This window comes from Colius striatus, chromosome 1, assembly GCF_028858725.1.
Source record: "Colius striatus isolate bColStr4 chromosome 1, bColStr4.1.hap1, whole genome shotgun sequence".
Taxonomy (NCBI): Eukaryota; Metazoa; Chordata; class Aves; order Coliiformes; family Coliidae; genus Colius; species Colius striatus.
This window is the reverse complement of record NC_084759.1, coordinates 172,012,825-172,028,228: the sequence shown is the minus strand read 5'-3', so window position 1 is coordinate 172,028,228 and position 15,404 is coordinate 172,012,825. Positions and strand designations below refer to the sequence as shown.

General features: G+C 42.1%; 1 protein-coding gene across 3 annotated transcripts in view; it reads left to right on the top strand.

Moving 5' to 3' along the window:
- Positions 1 to 15,404, top strand: part of SRGAP1 (SLIT-ROBO Rho GTPase activating protein 1) — a 148,251-nt gene that overhangs the window by 127,176 nt on the left and 5,671 nt on the right. For all 3 annotated transcript variants that reach the window (XM_062016831.1, XM_062016823.1, XM_062016838.1), the window contains 5 exons: positions 1,773 to 1,878; positions 5,221 to 5,445; positions 6,675 to 6,754; positions 14,407 to 14,587; positions 15,160 to 15,294. In XM_062016831.1, coding sequence (XP_061872815.1) covers positions 1,773 to 1,878; positions 5,221 to 5,445; positions 6,675 to 6,754; positions 14,407 to 14,587; positions 15,160 to 15,294 — 727 coding nt within the window. The remainder of the gene's footprint in view (positions 1 to 1,772; positions 1,879 to 5,220; positions 5,446 to 6,674; positions 6,755 to 14,406; positions 14,588 to 15,159; positions 15,295 to 15,404) is intronic.

The window sequence follows — 15,404 nt, the reverse complement described above, 5'->3', positions numbered from 1 at the left end:
TCTAGATGTTGTTAATTGCAGCATTCTTTCTTGGCTGACATAAAAAGCATTACTGAAATTTTAGGTTGTTGCTAACACTGTCATTTATACAGGAAAGACATTGAGTGAAAAATTGAGATATTATTTATTTTGAAAAGCAATTTGTGCTTTTATCCCATCGCTGCCCCATTTGCAGCAACATAATCTTTCTGAACAACATAGAAGGTAATGCATCCTTGTTATAAGACATTAGGAACTGATGCTTTTATTAAGCTGACCTTGTTTTGCCCACTTCAGAAGAATTTTGTTGGACTACTATAAAATCATTTGGGAAAATACATGTAATCTTTGTGTTTGCTGCTTGCACACATAAAACATAAAGTCTTTCTCCTACTCTGCCATTAAGAGAGTTATAGCTGCACATTTGATTTAGAGAAGCTCAGTGGCTGGACTGTTATATCTGGAATATTATTTGTTTCCCAAGGCTCAGTGTTGGGGCCTGTTCTGTTTAACGTCTTTATCGATGATCTGGATGAGAGGATCAAATACATCCTCAGTAAGTTTGCAGATGACACCAAGCTGGGCAGGAGCGCTGATCTGCTTAAGGACAGGAAGGCTCTTCAGAGGGACCTGGACAGGCTGGAGCAATGGACTGAGGCTAGTTGTATGAGGTTCAACAAGGCCAAGTGCCAGGGCCTGCACTTGGGCCACAACAACCCCATGCAGTGCTACAGGCCTGGGCCAGAGAGGCTAGAAAACTGTCCAGTGGAAAAGAACCTGGAGCTGTTGGTTCACAGCAAATGAACGTGAGCCAGCAGTGTGCTCAGTTGGCCAAGAAGGCCAATGGCATCCTGGCTTGTATCAGAAATAGTGTGGCCAGCAGGACCAGGGACGTGATTGTCCCCCTGTACCTGGTGCTGGTAAGGCCACACTTCAGGTACCATGTTCAGTTTTTGGCCCCACTACAAGAAGGACATTGATGTGCTGGAGCACATCCAGAGATGGGCAACAAAGCTGGTGAAGGGTTTGGAGAACAAGTCTGATGAGGAACAGCTGAGGGAGCTGAGGTGTTTAGTCTGGAGAAAAAGGCTGAGGAGAGACATTGATCACTTTCTACAACTACCTGAAAGGAGACTACAGCGAGACTGGCGTCAGTCTCTTCTCCCAAGTAACAAGTGACAGGACAAGAGGAAATGACCTCAATTTGCATCATGGAAGGTTTAAATTGGGTGCTAGGAGGAACTTTTTTACTGAGAGGGTTTTTAGGCACTGAAACAGGCTGCCCAGGGAGGTGGTGGCATCTCCGTCCCTGGAGGTATTTAAAAGCCATGAGGATGAGATGCTGAGGGACATGGTTTAGTGATGGGTTTGGCAGTGTGAGGTTAGTGGTTGGACTCGATGATCTTAAAGTTCTTTTCCAACCAAAATGATTCTATGGTTCTATGTATAAAAACAATTTAACCTGTATTTGAAATTGATGGCAAACATCTCTCCTTGGTTGCCTTAGGTTACTTTTGTACTGATATTGTGGTTTTGTGAGCTGTCTTGCTCAGTGAATGGCCAGGGTTTGACTTAAGCAGATTTATGATTTCTTACATGTAAAGATGTTACTGTGTGGTTTTAATGAGAGGGAGAAGAACTTTTAGACCTTATTTTGCTGATAGGCTAAAATGAGAAGATACTAGCTAGGGCTGTGTGATGGTAGAGAGTCAAAATAAATGGAGTAAACTGACTGAATATTATTTTAGGCCATCACATGACATGGAACTTATAAGACTTTCTTTTGTCTGCAGGAATAGACAATCTCTATGAGAGGGCTCTTCAGATCCGCAAACTCCTCCTTACTTTGCCCAGGTCGGTCCTTATAGTGATGAGATACCTCTTCGCTTTCCTCAACCAGTAAGTGCTTTATAATTCACTCAGTACTGTATCTTTATCTGCCTTCCTCTGCTGGTATTGAAGTTCTTTCGGTTTGCCATGTAGAATTTACATTTAAGTTCCATTTAACACACAAGATGATCATCTAATTGGCAATAAAAATAGAAGGAAAACCTTCATTTTCGTTCAAATTAAAATTCCATGTGTCCAAAACTGAGCAAGGTTCTAATAAACCAGATTAAAATGTTGTCTGAAATGGAGAGTGCAGGCTACAGCATTAAAGCTGATAACTGAATAATCTGATAAGGAAAATAACAAATACAAACTGTAACTACATTAAAAATAGTTTACATAATTTAAAAGTAGAAGGTATTTTTCCTTATCTCAAGCTTATTTTAATCTCCTGATGGGAAACATAAACGTTACTTGATGCTAGGCACTGCCAGGATGAGACTTTATGTTGCAGCTTCTATTTTCTGGCAAAAGGGCTACCTACCAGTGCAGAGAACATACATCCCCTGGGTGTGCTTTGATACAACGGAGCTTGTTTCTCACATTGAAAACCACAGGCAGCTGCTGGAAGGAAGATTGTGTGAGAAAGGGAAAGTGGTGTTCATGTCTTCATTGTCCCAGAAAAACTTCTGAATTCTCTGAAGAGAAAATAGAAGACAGGTTGAGCAATCTCCCTCCAGTCCTTCACAGCCTTCTCTGGTTTTGCCGACCTCAGGATTTTCACTGAAAATTTTGCTTCTTGTGCACTTGGATTCTAGCTTTCCTCTTTTTGCTGTCAGATTGGCTATTTCCTGTTATATCTGATTTCATATTGCTATATTCCTCTTTTTTCCCTAAATTTGCCCTCTGCTGATTCATTCTGTCTTTGTGACCTTCCCCATTTCATCCATCCTGTCTGTTCCTATAGAAACAGGGTCTTTGCAGCCAGGTTATGTGTGCACGCCTGTATGCACAGCTGTTCCCATTTCCTTTCTTCTAGTGATTTCTGAACCACTTTCAAGAAATATTGAAAAGAAGGGCAGAGATCTAAAGTTGCATGAAAATAGCTGTCCATTTGAAAAATTAATCCCCCCAAAAGTGGCACTGTGTAAATGTCTCAAAGGCTTATATCACATGTCTCAAAGGCTTATATCACAGCTTCATCTCTATTGAGACATACTGGCTGATCAGACTGATGTGAGGTTGTACTTGTTACATGGTCATGTCAGCTACATCTGTGCTCTCCACAGGAATGCAATTCAGAAAGCAGGCTAAATCCCTTACTGCCCCCAGATTGTTCCTGGTGCATCCACAGGAAAAAACATTCCCATAGTTTGACTTTCTGCAAATCCAGTTCTGCTTTTTGCATACGCAATTATACCTGCTTGGCCATATGAAGTATCAGATCTCATGGCAGACCTATCAGGTCTGTCCTCATGCTCAAAGCTTCTAAAGTTTGACCAAGTTGCTCAAAGCTTTGTCCAGTCAAGAACCTGAAAGGGCAGAGAATCTACAGCCTCTCTGGGCAGTCAGTCCCACTACTTGGCCATCCATGCAGTGATGATTTTTTTTTCCTGCATCCAGTTGGAATGTCCCTTGCTGTGACTTGTGTCTGTTGCTTCTCATCCCTTTGCTGGGCACCAGTGTCTCTTGTTTATAATGTTGATATTAGAAGACTGCAGCTAGATTCTCCACTAGCCTTCTCTTCTAAAGGTGGAACAAACCCGATTCTCTCCACTTCACTTTATAACCCATATGCTTCACCTTCCCCAATGTCTCAGTAGTCCTTTTGTACCAGTTAGTCTCAAAACTAGACACAGAACCTCATGTGCAGCTTCACAAACATTGAGAAGAAAAGTAATAATTCCCTTGACCTGCTGGCTTTGCTCTTCCTGATATATGCAACTATCCTTCACTGTGGGAGGATGCGTTGATGGGTCACTTTCAACTTCTTATCCAAGAAGCGCTTTTACCAGGGCTTTTCCTCAGGAGCCCTTGTCCAACAGTCATCTCCAGACTGTAATAATATGTGAGATTATTCTATCCCATGGATAGGATTTTTCATCTATTCTTCCATCTTGTCAAGGTCATTCTAAATGGTAACCCTGACCTTTAGCATAGCTACTGTCCCCCAGACATACACATACACACACATACACAAAATGATCATCTGGAAGTTGGCTCTGTGTGCACTCCTTCCCATTGACTGAGTTATTCATGAAGATGTTGAACAGTATCAGACCCAGTATTGAGCCTTGAGGAGCACCACATCTTACCAGCCGTCAGCAGAACTTCACATGTTACAATCTTGCACACATATAAATGCTGAACCACCTTATAAATCAGTAGAACAAGGTGACTCTAATTAACACATGGGACATGATAATAAACCATGGCACATGAAAGGGGAGAGCATGGTTAATTTTACAAGCAAGTTGTGAGGGGAGTTATTTAGAAGCTCTGCCTCTTCAGTTTGTATTGTTTATACCCAGAGAACACTCTCTGAATTTCCATTTCTAAAGGGAATATGATGCTGTATTCAAACACAACCAGATATAATAACTCATGTGCTGCTTCAGAGTGCAGAACGACACTGAGGTGAAGAGCATCCCAGTGCTTCAGATTCTGTTTGACTGGCCCTGCACAGAACCACTCAAAAGCCAGCATTTCCACTTGGAATGTCAGATGCTTTTAAACAAAGGGAAAAAATATCAACCTTTCATGCAAAAACAGAATAGAAAATGAGTAATGTTGCAGTTTCTGGAGGAAAGGAGAGCTTACAAAGGTTGATTAATATGAACGATAGAAGCCTTTGATTTGGATGCTTTGAAAATCAAACTCTTGTGGGACTTAATGTACAGAAGGCAATGTGCTCAGGGGTTTTAGAAACCAGAAGTCACAAAAGCCTTTGCAAGATACAGGAACTTAGTTGCCTCCAGAAGACAATTCAGCCTGCCGAAGTTATATGGGCAATTAATGGGAGAGATGCATCAAGGCCTGATGAGAAATGGTAGGCATGTATACATACCTACTTTGGATCCAGTCAACTCAGGCCTCCAAGGATAAGCACTGATGAGATAAAAGCAGTAGTAGTTGATGCATTTTACATGAGCCCATGAGGTCCCTGTGCACTAAATGTAATAGTATGGGAGTGCATACAAATACATACATACACATGCTGTAACTCACTCCATAATGCATTTGGCCTATTGAAGAAATCACCTTTTTTGTTTGTTTGTTACTTTATGTGGGATTAAGTGTCAAGGAGAAAAGGAAATCTCTAAATTGTGATGGGAAATAAAGTTTCTCCATTTTTCAGGATGTTAGTCGCAGTGGAAAAGTCATTTTTTCTTCGTTTTTCTGTTACAACAGCCTCTCTCAGTACAGTGATGAAAACATGATGGATCCGTACAACCTGGCCATTTGTTTTGGGCCAACCCTGATGCCCGTTCCAGACATGCAAGACCAGGTGTCTTGTCAGGCACACGTGAATGAGATAATCAAAACTATCATCATCCATCATGAGGCTATTTTTCCAGATGCTAAAGAACTTGATGGCCCAGTGTATGAAAAATGCATGGCTGGAGATGACTATTGGTAAGTCAGAGTATTCCCCTTCTATCTCCTTAACAAAATCATTAGACTGGTTGTCTGGGTAACCCCCGTGATACAGAATTACTTTCACACACAATAGAAGTATGAAGGTAAATGAGAAGAGCATTTAGGTTCACATATGTGATGATTCAAGCCCAACTAGCAGCCAGGCACCACACAGCTGCTTGCCCACTCTCTCCATGAAGCGGAGTGGGGAGGAGAATCACAAAAAAAACCCCCAAAGCTTGTGGATTGAGATAAGAACAGTTTAGTAACATAAATGGAGTAAAATATATCAATAATAATTTATAGAAATATACATAATAATAATTGGAATGAAAAGTAATATAACCAAAATAAGAGAAGGAAATAAAACCCAGGGGGAAAAAAAAACCCCAAGTGCTGTCTAATGCAGCTGCTCAACACCTGCTGACCAGTGCCTGAGCAGCAACCCACCCCTCCCCACCAACTCCCCCCAGTCCATGTACTGGGCACGATGCTCTATGGTATGGAATAGCCCTGGGGCTAGTTGAGGTCAGCTGTCCTGGCCATGCTCCCTCCCAGCTCATGGTGCACCCCCAGCCTGCTCGCTGGCAGGGCAGGGTAAGAAGCAGAAAAGGCCTTGATGCTGTGCAAGCGCTGCTCAGCAATAACAAAACACCCCTGTGTTATCAACACTGTTCTCAGCACAAATCCAAATCAGAGCCCTGCACCAGCTGCTAGGAAGAAAATTAACTCTATCCCAGATGAAACCAGGACAACGTAGTAAATTGTTAGCCATAAAAAACAATGAAACAATGGCAATTATGATGAGGTTCCTTACAACATTTTGTGCAGGAAGCTACTCCTGTGTTCAACCAGACACTAGCAGAATTCCAGGTGTATTGTGCAGAGCACACAGCCAGGTAGGAAACTGCCTCTCTGGCTGTGAACCACCTTAACAGATTTCAGGCTGTGATGCCTTCCCCCCACTCCTTTCTTCTCTTAGCAACACACACACACTTTTATCAATGAGGGTTTCAAAGGTTCTGGGAACTTCTTAGTAAATGAAGGTGTTGTTTGAAGGAGAGATGTATAGGCTTCTGCAGCAACTGTATTCCTGGGACATCATGAGAATTACATTGTGCATAAACTTATAGCATTATAAGAATCATTTTAAATAATCTCATGGGGGTGACATATTTATTATATATGGGGTTTCTGTCTCAACTTGACCTTTTGTTTCCCTTCAGTGACAGCCCATATAGTGAACACGGTACACTAGAGGAAGTGGACCAGGATGCCAGTACAGAGCCCCATACCAGTGAAGACGGTATGTGCCTCTGATGGGGTTCAGTTTTACAGGTGTTTCATGTGGGAGACCTTCCTTTCCTAATTGTGTTTTTTAGAAGGAGATTTCAGTCCTGGTGTTCTGTGGCGAAGCTGACATCCTTAATCTCTGTTTGTGTGCTTTTCACTCCAATTCATCTGTGTTTGACCAGCTGTTTCCTTGTTCTCTCCTGATTTGCCCAGTCACAGGAAGGGCAAGAGAGAAACTATTCCAGTCAGCACATATTATTTTCTGATATAATATTAGATTTTTAGTGACTCTTTATCTTTTGTCTGCAAAAACTAAACTTATCAAAAGCATGTCTTTAAATATTTCAACTAAGGGTTATTTGCCATTCAGTGGGCTCTATTGTGAGATTGAAGTTCCATCTAAGGATTTATAACTACTCAAAAACATGTGTGTATCCTGTCACAGTGGACCTCTGAGGAACAGTATTAATCACATATACTCTGATGGTTCTTGGTGCTATATACATCCATGAAAAATTCAGTGGCTGGATCTTATTATCAACTGCTTTCAGCCAGGTTTCCTAAAGGTGTGCTTGACTGTGACTTCTTTCAGTTGGACTGTCTTTCAGATATCCCTCTCAGTCCAGTTTCAAGCAAATGTAATAAATGGAAAGAGGTGTCAAAATTGTTTAGCAACTGCCATGATTTTCCTGACAGTTAGTCAGTAAGAGGGGAAGGATTCAGAATAATGCTCCTCGTAGAGAAGAACTGCAGTGTGAGCTCTCTGCATATCTGGCCAGCGGGCAGCCCAGGGAGAGCAACCAGCATACATGCACTTTAGCACTGGCAGAAACAAAAGCTGCCCTTTATCCATCTCAGAGGATGCATGGAGGGAGGAAGAGGAAGAGACAGAGAGGGGGAAAGGGAAGGAAAAGAGCTACAACAGAGGAGTTTATTTTTAAAAAGGATGTCATAAGGGATACTGGTTAGGAGCTGGGACGATTGCCATAGGAAAGGGGAACAGGAAGGTATATCTATAGGGAACCTGTCGACACTCGTCCCATTGCATACAGAACAATGTAAACAATAGTTCCACTCTAGCTGTACCCATCTGCTTTGTCACGTAGACAGGCTGTCAGTGACAGATTGCCTGTCTCTTCCCCTTCATTGCGGTGAGGAGGGGCAGGCACAGTCTAACGGTGCAGCTGTTCGGAGAGGAGGGAGAGTTGGGTGGGCAGGCATCACAGAAGGGGGGAAAACTGAGGGTAGGAGAGAAGCCAATGTTTATCTTCCGTCTGGGGTGTATACTTATGCCTGAACCTACAGTAGGGAATACTGACAGGTTTTCAAGAAAGCCTGTACGTGGGTTCCTCTTGACCAGCTCTGCAGAGCTAAACCCACCATCATTCCATGGCACAGCCATGTTAAATGCTGTGAACAAACTCATAATTGCACTTGCTTTTTTTCAAGACACTATAGCTATACTTCATAAGATCTCCTTTTTCCATTGAAGATATGAAGCAAGGGTGGAAGCTGAAGAAGTCTGTCTCTCATTTAGAGCACAAGTGAACAGTGAAATGCAGGCAACACAGCAGTTCAGCATATTGGGGCCAACTTTGAGGTCCCATGACCAGAATGAGAGATAAAGACTGGAGTGGGCATGGAAAAGAAGTGCAGCTATCCAGCAGCAATCAAAAGCAGTTCCTTCAAAACCATGCCTAGGAGAGATTAAAATATTATCAGAGTCCAGAGGAGCGGAACCATGGCATCACACAGCACATCCCCTGCACCCCAGTAGTCCTGGGCTGTGCTCTCACACAATGTTGTCATGATAGCAGTTTTACATTCCTGTTGTGGTCCTGTTTGTGTTAGAGTTATGTCACTGGTGAAGACAAATCCTGAAGAGAATAGCTGTCAACAGGACAAAGTCCTGTTAAAAGATATAACTGTTGAAAACATGGTTTCTTCTTCACCGTATTGGCCAGCAATTCAATTCTAGATACCTCGCAGCACCTTTTTAATTGACTCAGTGCCAAAAGGAAGTGGACAGTTGTGTTTACAGCTAAAAAATTGTTGCACAAAAGTATTTGTAGTCTAGGAAAATACTGCTGCAAAGATGAAGATTAGCAAGCCTAGGTTGCATACAAAACAGCATTGGTCTTCATTTCCCAGCCTGTCAGCTCTAACCCATTTTTTTCCATGGATATGGCTTCCCATTGTAATAGCATGTTTTTTCTAATGTAGGTTACAGGCTTTAAATTAAACACATCCACCATCTCTTTGCACATACATTCATGTGTTTGGCCTTTGAGCAATTTCTTTTAAGAAATATTCTTGATACCAGATACGAGAATAGCTGGGAAATTTTCAGCTTGCATCTTGAACTTGATGAGAGTCATCCATCGACCTGTGGTGGACAAAACATAAAAAAAGCTTCTACAAAATGGTATGGAGTGTCTGGGGGGAGTAATGTGGTTGATTCATTGATTATAAGCTGAATGCATTACTGCCAGCTATATGGAGAGAGAAAAAGGGAGGTGTAATGTTTCTGCTGTTATTTATCAGACACATGGTACTTGCACATTTTCCTCTGTTAGAAGATGGAAGAAGCAGATTCTGTAGAAGAGGGGGGTTGTTTAATGTTGAAAATATGACTTAATTTTATGCTAAAATGTTTCATACATGTGCAAGACCAAGCAGCTAACCCCATAGGAATTACAGGGTTATTGAAACATGATCCAGAGGTTATGATCAAAAGCAAAAGGATTTCTTTTTCTACTTTAGTTCTTGTTATAAGAATTATTTGCTGTATAAAGTTAAACTACAAGTGAATCTCTCTGAGCCTGCTAGAACAAACCCATCTGTATGGGCTGGCTCAGGAGCACAAGGAACATGTAATTACAATTTAGAAAACAAGACTTTTTTAGAACTAAGAATTATATCTGCAGTGGCAAAATCTGGTAGGTTGGAGAAATGAAGGCTGGAACTCATAACTGAGCATATAAATACTGTGTAACTGCTTAATTTTAAGCATATAAATTGCCTTTTTCTTTTCTAAGGTTTCTGGTGTTCATACACTTCAGTTGATCCCTGGAAAGGGAAGAGGCAAGGAAATGCATTTTACTGTAGTGTTTTCAGTCTTTTTTAAGTGTGCTGAAAGTATCCCTGATAAGAAAAACACACCAGTTTCTTCTCTCTCCTAAATCTGGAAGATTTCATTTGTAAAGTTCAGAATATTTGTACTCAAGCTGAGATACAAAAAAAAAAATTATCTGTAATTTTACTACAGAAGATCCTTTACCTGAAAGTTCCTCTGCAGTAAACATTCAAAGGATATTGTTCAAGTTTTACTGAGGCAAACTTTTTAGCATATTTCCTTTACCTTCAGCCTGATGGAGATCTTTTATTCTTGTTGGAGGCATATGGAAAAGAGTGACTAGGTTTGTTTTCAAAGGAAGTAAGAATTTCCTGAGGAAGTTAAACAGATGGGTTTTTCCTGGGAAAACATACATACAATTAATATCATACTGTTCATAGATATCTTGTAGACATAGTGTAAAAAATGAGTTGGTAGTGCTGCTAGAAGCAATAATTACAGGGACATATAAGACTGTACGTTAGTGTTGTGTCCCTAACATTAGAGTTTTGCTGCTTTTCAGTAGCGCACACTGTGATCCACTTTTTGCCAAACTCTCTGCCAGTACCTTGCAACATTTCTCTGGTTTTGCTGTACCCCAGTCAGAGAACTACTGTGCTGAGGACAGGAGTTGGGTATTGCAAAGCCACTGTTCTCTGATGGGGTGCAGAAGAGGATAAAGGCATCAGGAGACAGCATCTTCCCAGGGAGTTCAAGGATATGCCCTGTTCCTGACAGCCAGGGTGCCTCTGGGAGAACTGAGGAAGAGCAGAGCAACAGCAAACCCCCATCTCCTCCCCACCAAAAAAATTGCAGGGGATGATATCATAGAATCATAGAATGGCAGGGGTTGGAAGGGACCTTTAGAGATCATCTAGTCCAACCCCCCTGCAGAAGCAGGTTCACCTAGATCAGGTTGCATAGGAACATGTCCAGGTGGGTCTTGAGGACCTCCAAGGAAGGAGACTCCACAACCCCTCTGGGCAGCCTGTGCCACTGCTCCCTCACCCTCACAGTGAAATAGCTTTTTCTTATGTTTAAGTGGAACTTTTTGTGTTCCAGCTTCATCCCATTACCCCTTGTCCTGTTACTATCTACTATAGAAAAAAGGGATGTCCCAACTTCCTGACACTCATCCTTTAGATATTTATAAATGTTTATAAGATCACCCCTCAATCTCCTCTTCTCCAGACTAAACAGCCCCAGTTCCCGCAGTCTTCCCTTGTATGATGTCCCCTCCTTGTGCCCTGAGGCACAGAGGGCAGTGCAGTGCCACTTCAGTGCCATCACCTCTGTGGGGAGGTTACTAAGTCTGCCACTCTGATCCCAAAATTAAAATTAGCAGCTATCTTTCTTCTGTCCTTTCTGCTCTTCCAAGCAGTGGAAGATTTCCCCACAGTTCTTCAGTTTGTCCTAATTTTTCACTTCCTTAGCATTGCCAGAGTCACTAGAGATCCTATATGTCATCAAATACTTCTTGCTATGTAAGCAAATGCCCCAAGGTATGGACAGAGCAGTGCAATTACATTTCCCTCTCAGCTGTCAGTTTTACTGTTAGACATTCAGTACCATACAGAATTTGAGTTACACATCCCAGCCTTAGCTTTCATCACCTTTGCTTTTGGAAATGCTTGTCTGTCATTCAGTAACCTTGTTATTAAATAGCTTAACTTTTCATCATTTCTAGGAGTAACTGTCATGATACTTTGGTTTCAACTACTAAGCCTTGACCTGTAACAAAGTGAATTACTATTTAAGTACAGTCTCAGTACTGTTTGCTATAGGAAAATTCTCTCCATGTAAAATCAACATTTAACCAAAGAAAATGCCCCTTTCAAATTAGTTAAACCTGTTTGGACTTATTTTTGGTTCTATTAAGAAAACTAAGTGAGATCTGCTGGCTACTCCTCCTTGAGGAGGTGGGATTTGTACCCTACCTCCAGTCTAACAAACATGTCTCAAAAGTCGCATCCATGGTGGGTACATCACCAATTCATACTTCCTTCAGACCTCTGAGAAGGTAGGTGAGTCTTGTAGGCAGTGGATGGATACAAGAAACAGAAGCCCTTCGTGCACCACACTTAGATTAGTGTAATTCCACTGATGAATGTAGAACTATTTCTAGTTTAGTCCATTAATTTGTGAATGAAAAGACCTGTGTTCTCAAATGTGGGATATTATGCTGTCTGTTGAAATTGGCAGGGAAATGGGAAATTCCATATCTAGCTGGGATAAGGGTTTATCCATCAATCCAGTACCTGTGACTGCTATTGGTTATCTCCAGAGAATGTCAAAGGGAAAAACATTCGGGAAATTTGGGATTTTCTTGCTTGCTGTAAAGGGTTTTTTGTTTGATTGGGGATTTTTTGCATTATAAAGTATTACCCATTAGTGAGTGACTGGCTCCCTGAAACCCAGGAGCTTTTACTTCTGAATTCTTGACCCACTCTTCCATAACTTGTAACTTACCTGCAATCTGAGAACAGTGTGTTCATATAGATGTCTGCTCCTTTTCAGTCCTACCCGATTCCAGCAATACCTTCTGGGAAGGAATTCCACAAGCAATGTGCATGATATGTGTAAAACCAGTGTTCTTTTGTCAGTGTTACACTCTTGCCATTCCATTTAATATTGCCTACTGAAACAGGATGCAAGACCAGCAGACATGTTTCATTTTCTTTTCCTTTGGCAATAATGTCTTTCCATGCCTTCAGACGCTTTGTTACATCCATACTTTCTCTTAGAAACAGACTGTAGACAGAGTATCTGGAAATGAGGACAAGATTGTGTATTAGAACATACACACCAGAATTAAAGGTTTCTCACTTTTCCAGACTCTTTCTTTCTATGTCATTTTTACCTTTTTTTTGTTTAACAACCAAAAAAAAAAACAACAATCCTCTCACCCCCCACTCACCAGGGGGTGTCTGCCAGCAAGCCATCCAGTAGGGATGCATGTTCAGGAATTAATACTATTACTGCTAGATACTGATTTGCATTTATATAATCAAAGTCATTCCTGCCAGCGTACATTACTTTTGCATTTGGAATGGTGAATTCTCCCTACCGCTGCGTGCCATCTCTGGAAAGTTTACAAGTTTCTAACTCCTAAACACCCTGCAGTTCCAGCTTTTAGCTTGACTGCAGAAGCAGCAAACCTTCTGTGAGACAGCCTTCTGCAGGATGGACAAGTTATTAAAAAGACAAGCTGCAGACTGTGACCTCAATAAAGGTGTTATCATTATGTTTTCATGCTGCGGGATGAAGTTAATTTTAAAAAGACATCCCTGTGCAAAATATTGTCATAAAGGGACAGTGGCTTTCATTACCAGCCTGGTTCTTTGGGGAATTACAACCTCAGCAATTTTAATTTGCACCAGACAGAAAGTTGCCATGCTGCTCATTAGCCCAGATGTTAATTTCCATCTAAATATTGCTTTAATTACGTAAGGAAATTTGTCATGCGGGAACTCTTGAGTTATTATAATCAACAAAGTGTGTGATGTTTAAACTTGTATTTTGCACATTTTTCTTTATGTTTTGAGACTGCAATGACAAATTTTAATCTGTTTGAGCTCAGGTGCTTTTGATTTTGTGCGGGAGAAACAAGAGGTTGTTAAAATCACAGCTGTTTGGCTGATGTCCGGGCAGAGCTCTGAAGATACCTACAGGCAGACACGACATCAGTAGGTTTCTGGCCCAAGCACAGGTTACAGGATGGAGTCCATTATGAGTGTAAGCTGAACTTGCCAGCTTACTGACAGAAGATTAGCCAAGACTGCTGTAACTGATGTTTGGCTTCCAAAAATAGTCCTTCCCTGCAGAAAGCAGAGGAGCTTGGGGTGTTGGAGCAGGCAGAGCTGCCATGGGCAACTTGAGGCCGCCCAGCACCTGCCCCTGCAGAGGAGCCATCCTCAGGCAGCGTGGGGCCTTCTGCCTCACTCAAAAAGGGTGTTAAGGAAGCAGATTAAAGCAGCAGGCCTCAGTGTTGTGCAAAATACTCGATCTTCCCTGGGTCTGCATACTCCTCACATAAATCTCATAGCCTAGTTAGGCAGTGTCCCTGCTCACACACTTGGAAATCCTGTCTTCCTTCCTTTGCCACTGTAGATGTTAAAGGCTCTCCTATTTACTTTTCCTTTATCACACTGCTTCCTCAAGCCTCTGATTATTCATCTGAGTTTATTCATCTTATTTTTGGAGGTCTTCATTGCCTGGCCTCCATCCTACTCCCCAGCCAGGAAGAAGCCCTCGCAGCAGGAGACAGAGACCTCTCTCCCGGCAGCAGCTGTTGTAACATTTGCTGTTTGCTGCAGTCTGCAAAGCAACCGAGATGTTTCACACTCGGAGCAAGGATTGATTATGTGTCTTTATAAAGGGACATATTATAACTGCTGCCTGAAACCTACCTTAGCTCTGCTGATCTCTATCAGCTCTGCTCAAGTAAGAATGAGCACTGAGAAAATGCCATAAATGGGTTTTAGGAATCCAAAATGAGCAGATAAGCCAGTGTAGAACCTGATGTCTCTTCTTCCTCTCTCCCTGCCCAGAGTGCGAGCCCATAGAAGCGATAGCCAAGTTTGACTACGTTGGAAGGTCTGCACGAGAACTCTCTTTCAAGAAAGGAGCTTCCCTTCTCCTCTATCACCGAGCATCTGAAGACTGGTGGGAAGGAAGGCACAACGGCATTGATGGCCTTGTCCCTCACCAGTACATAGTGGTGCAGGATATGTAAGCAGTGTCTGCCGTGACTAGGTTCTTGGTGGGGTGTAAACGTACTCTGAAGCAATTAACAAAGTGCTTTTCAAATGGGATGGTGGTTTGAAGGCTCCGATAGATTAAGCATTTGCCTTCTATGCGGTATCTCTCTGTTTTCATTGCCCTGAAGTGACAGCTCTTAATCAAAAGCTACCACTAGACTAAGCTACTTTGTTTATGGATATGTTCCCAGTACATTAAGAGACAGATGCTGCTGCACCTATTTTAATTTGACCATCTCTTTGTGGCAGTTGCTGACATTTAACTTCCAAATAGCAAGGGCTAGAGAAATGCAGGCCCGAACTTTTGTTTTACAGTACTTAAGCATGTGCTTTGCCAAGGACGACAAAGTTCTTGTTGCGCTTAGAACATAACAAGCTCAGTCAACAGAAGGAGCGTAAGCAATTTTTGGAGACATTGGAGGGGCTGCAATGCAGTGTAACGTGCCTGCTTTTCTGAAAGGGATTAAAACCTGGGAGTGCCAAGGTGATTTCTGTCACGCTTAATTCACTGACTTCTCATCTCACCACATGTGTTTTGTTCAGGGATGATACGTTCTCAGATACACTGAGCCAAAAAGCAGACAGTGAGGCCAGCAGCGGGCCCGTAACCGAGGACAAGTCATCATCAAAGGACATGAACTCTCCCACGGACCGTCACTCTGACGGGTATTTAGGAAGGTAAGCTTGAGTGTAACATGTTTTCAGTAGCACTGCTCACAGCTTGGGTAACACAGCAGGTACTTCTCCATGTGCTTACCATGGGTCACTGCAACTCCTCCTATAAACCA